This window comes from Microtus pennsylvanicus, chromosome 11 (assembly GCF_037038515.1).
Source record: "Microtus pennsylvanicus isolate mMicPen1 chromosome 11, mMicPen1.hap1, whole genome shotgun sequence".
In the NCBI taxonomy this organism is placed as follows: domain Eukaryota; kingdom Metazoa; phylum Chordata; class Mammalia; order Rodentia; family Cricetidae; genus Microtus; species Microtus pennsylvanicus.
This window is the reverse complement of record NC_134589.1, coordinates 791,852-796,684: the sequence shown is the minus strand read 5'-3', so window position 1 is coordinate 796,684 and position 4,833 is coordinate 791,852. Positions and strand designations below refer to the sequence as shown.

The 4,833-nt window shown below is 48.0% G+C and overlaps 1 protein-coding gene across 1 annotated transcript; it reads right to left on the bottom strand.

The window, feature by feature from the left end:
* Window positions 1-655: 655 nt before the first annotated feature.
* LOC142859674 (testis-expressed protein 19.2-like) lies at window positions 656-1,654 on the bottom strand. Its single transcript, XM_075989911.1, has one exon. It carries the CDS (start codon window positions 1,652-1,654, stop codon window positions 656-658), a length of 999 nt encoding a protein of 332 aa, XP_075846026.1.
* Window positions 1,655-4,833: the final 3,179 nt, after the last annotated feature.

The following is a 4,833-nucleotide window of genomic DNA, read 5'->3' as shown; positions in this document are numbered from 1 at the left end:
GGCTAGAAAGATGGCTTAGCAGGTAAGAGCACTCCTTACTCTTCTAGAGGTCCCACCTCTGATTCCCAGCACCCACAGTGTTCAAAACCCTCAGTGACTCCAGCCTCAGGAGATCTGATGCCCTCTCTGGATGCTGCAGTACCAGGTATAAGGACACCATGTGAAGGAAAAACCATCCCCATGAAATAATAAAATTTAAAACACCAACTTTATTAAGAGAAGCAGCAAAAGGGGCAAATAAAAGCAAACAGTATAAATACTCTGTACAGTGTACCCTGAAACCCTGTCTTATGACATCCTTAGATCTGACTATAGCACACACCAGGTCATCCAGGGCCTCAGAGGACATGCATATAGTGAACAAGACTCTGACTAGTCACACAGGACACCCAATACGGAACACCCCACCTACACATATAGCTAGTCCTCACCTTCCAAACACTGAATAGTCAGCTGAGCACAGCTAAACTCCTGCTGTAAACATGCCAGACTTCCCTCTGAAGTCCCAAAGCCCCTAGGCTATTCCAGATGCTCCCCTAAAATTCTGGTCCAACCGTTCCCCTGACACTCAGAAATGGCAATCACTGAATCTTCATATTCCCAGGGATCTGGGGCAATGGGGGTGCCTAAGTATCAGTGCTCAGATATTGGGGATTCAAAAAACAGGCTCAGGAGAGGAAGCTCTCAGGTCACACATAATCTCAATATTATTGACAAACAATCTCTCTTCTGGCTCCCTGCTCCATTCCTCTGGGATGTCCCTTTGCCAGGGCAGATAGGAGTGCACCTTGAAGCCGCCCTTCCGCAGGGTGCAGTCAGCAGGCTCCAGCTCTAACCTCATCCTTGAGTACTTTAGGATGCTCAGTCTCCAGCGGCTCAGGTCCATCTTTTGAGGTCCAGTCTCCAGGTGGGCCTGCATCATGGCTTTCCTGTCCAGCAACACCTGCCAGCGATTGACCTGGGTTCTCACAGCCCATAAAGGAGTCATTGACAGCAAGTAGCAGACAGTACCACAGCCACACAACACCAAGTTGAAATCCAGGTTTTCCAACCATGTTCCTACTACGTTGCGCATGGGCCAGAGGGGACTCATCTCCAACAATACAGGTTGCTCAGAAACTGGGTCCACATTGAAAACATCCCACAAGGAAAGAGGGTAGATGATGCTCTGGTGGGGGCAGGGATAGAAGCTACCTAATCTCCAGGGAAGGGGCTGATTCCAGTCAGTATCCTCGGGGCCTGGGTCTAGGGGTACAGCTTCCTCAGGCTCCAGATCTGACCCTACAGAGCCTGGAGTCAGAAAGCCATGACTTGAATAGTCACTGATGGAATCAGACATATGTTCTTGATCTTCTGCACAGATTTGCCCTGACCACTCCTCTGGCCCAGATTCTTCCTTGGGCTGAGATTCTTCTTCAGGCTGAGATTCCTCCTCTGGCTTTAATCCTGACTCTGAGAGTTCCTGGGGCTTATCCTGCCATGGTAGCCCTTCCAAGTATTCCATCTGCAGCAATATTCTATTTGCATGGAAAGCTGCCTTGTAGCAAGCAAAGCAGATCTTCATCTGGTCTCCGTGGACAAGCTGGTATAGCCATTCCACATAGAGGCAGGACATGCCCTTGACCCTACGGCGAATGTTGAATGGGGGACACATGATCAAACAGCCAGCCTGTAGCTGATGGACGGAGAGAGGAAGACTTGATTGATGGTTTCAATCTCTGGAGACCATGTGATGCTAGGGTCAGGTGGGAAAAGCTGAGAATAGGAGAAAATGGGGTGCAGTAGGGGGTCTCGGGTATTTTGGGCTCCAAGCTATGGGGAAGTAGGCGAGACCTGGGTGCCAATTCAATGGCTCCCTCCTTGGAGAAGCAGACAGTCTTGAGATCCCAGAAACTTCTCCAGCTTCACACTTGTTCCAATGTCTGAAAGGCTAGAAAGGCAAAGAAAGAATGAGGTTTGGTACCCCCTGCTGAGCAGGATGCTGAGATCCCAGAAGGGAGGAGAGCTGGGGTCAGGTCCCCTGGTTCTCACTGTTCACCTTGAACAGATTGGGGAACCGCTTAACCACAGACCCAGGTACAGCAGCTTCCTCAGGGCTCATGACCCCCAACTTCACACGTGGGTGCGGCCACCCAAAGAAGTCAGCCAACCCAGAATAATATCCACCCTCCCGGTACAGGCGATCCCACACAACCAGTCTCCACCCACCATGCCTTCAGCCCCTTCCCTTCCTTGGCTTCCTGGCTCAGCTCCCAGTCAGCCTACTAATGGACACTGACTGAATGAAGGATCACCCCACCACAACACCAGGACCTCATAAAGGGCCAACACCCATAATGCTCCAGCTCATTTACATGTCTTCCTTGAGCCCCAAAATGCAGGAAGCTAAGGCACTGAGTCACCCTGGTCCCCTCTCCCCAGGTGTGCATATGTTGTGGTGCCCGCTCACAGGACGCATGCGCTGCTTCCCTGCTCACACCCAAGAGTCCCTCTGCCTCCTCTAGGCAGCCTTGGGGTGCCCTATGTCCCTGGGTCACTGTCCCTTCGAGGGACAAGAAGACCTGGACCTGTGGCTTCTCTTGTTTGGATAAGAGGATCCTTCTTCCCTGTCTCTTTAGAAAAAATTCTTCAATATAGGTGAAACTGTTAACTAGGCCCTTGACTGAGTTTTAAACATATTTCCCCCTCTTTTCTTTCTTAAACAACTCTTGAAGAAATTCTTTTTGGAGTTTATTAGTAAGGGTTTTGGGATTCCAAGAAAAATCAGGGAGAGAATACGGGGATCCCATTGTCCTCTCTCTTGAGTTTGCTCTTCCCTGAGATCTGTTTGTTTAAATCTGGGAGCAGCACTCTGGGTGTCTTCACTGCAAGCAGGAGCCCACTGTCTACTCTGGACATTGCCCAGGTTAGGACATGGGGATGACGACATGCACCTGCCACCACAGGTTCATGGCACCATTTCACTGTCTCTACATATGGACCTTAACACTCTGTTTTTACCAGGACCTAGAATCGATGACATGCATTCTGCAATGTTTTGCCCTATCCAAAATGTCACGTGCTGGTCACAAGCAACAAGAAACTATCTCAGTTTCGTCCCTTGGGAACATACAGCTAGCTTTCCCCGGGGCAGCAGGAAGCAAGTTTCACTCCAGGGTTCCATAATATTCCATTAACTGTATATACCTCTGTTTATCCACTCACCTCCTGAAGAATACCGTGCTGCTCTCTGGGAGTTTGACAAGGAAAGCGGCTATGTTCAGTTGTGAGCTTGACAGATACCTGGAACTCTTCACTGGCCCAGTGTGGTCTTCTCTCCTTCTCCTTGCCCCTCTCCCTTATCAACCTTGTGTCTGTGAGCTCTTGAACTGCTCAGCTGTCTCCTCTTCAGCTTCAACTAGCCAGCTGTCTCTCCTTGGTCTTGCCCTTGGGCCTTACTGTTCAACTGTCAACACCTGTGGGGTTGGGTTGATCCATGCCCCCGTATTATTGTGTATTTAAACACTTAATTCCCAGTGGGGCTGCTTTGGGGATGCATGCTTACTGTAGGAAGTGTGTCACTGGTGGTGGCCTTTGAGACTTTAAGAGTTCTTCACCCCACCTGCTTCCAGTTTGCCTTCTCATCTTCATGTTTGTAGCTGGTGATGTGTTCTCTTGCCTTTTATTCTGCCCACCTCCTCCCCTCCCCCATTGCCTTCTCTTCTATCAATTTGTTCTATAAGAGAGAATAATTTTTTTCTTTTGTGGATTACATTGGTCATGATATTTCATCTCAGCAACAAATAAGAAGTTAACATACCACTGCTGCATGCTCTACTTCTAGGTTGCATTTCCCTTATTACCAACTCAGCCTGCACTACTAAAGTAGATAAGAAAGGATCATTTGCAAGGTCTTTCAAAAAGCTAGAGAGATGACTCAGTTGATAAAGCAATTGCTTTGCAACCATTGATCCACAGAACCCATACAGAAAAGAAAGTCTTGAGTGTTCTTCCAAGTGCTTGTAATTCCAACACTGTGGGGCAGAGGGCAAAGTTCCATGTTCAGAAAGAGACCCTGTGTCAAACTAGACCGTGGAGAATGGTGAAGACACCTGATGTTGGCTTCTGGCATCCCTTCATAAATGTGAACAGACATACATAAACAAACATATAAAATAATGAAATTTAAAAGCTAGACTTGGAAGTACATAACTTTAGTACCAGAATTAGGGAGTCATATCTGGGTCTCTGTTTCTTTGAGACAAGGCTGGTCTAAATTGCAAGTTGCAAGTTCCAGGTCAACCATGGCTAGATAGTGAGATTCTACCACAGAGAGGGAGAGAGAGAGGGGAGCGCCTTTTACTGCCCCCAATTCTGCAATATCAAAAGAGGCATACAGTAGGTATCCCCTATGCTTTAAATAAGCCTGAACAACCCATTTATTTAGCCAGAAGGGGTGTTTGAATGAATCACAGCTTGCCTCAAATGCTAATGAAAGGTTGTATTTCAACCAATCATAGTGCACCTCACATACAAATGAGGGTTTGTTTTAGCCAATCATGTCTTTGTCTTTTGGCACTAATCATATCCCAGCAGTCTCTCTGCTAGACCATCAGAGGAAGTGCTTCTCCTCTGGCCTGAGAAAAAATAGTTACAGGGTCATGGAGATTTCACCAGGGCTCCTGAGAGCCAAGAGTGCCCTACAAATTGTAAGAACAACCCTTGCTACAGCGCCACCTAGAGGAGCCAGGCTGCCCTCTATGATCCATGGCAACGTTTTCAAGGGAATTCTGCAGTTACAAGTGTAGTTGGCTGGCTACTTGACTGACAGTCATTTTGCTCAAAGCAGTCAGA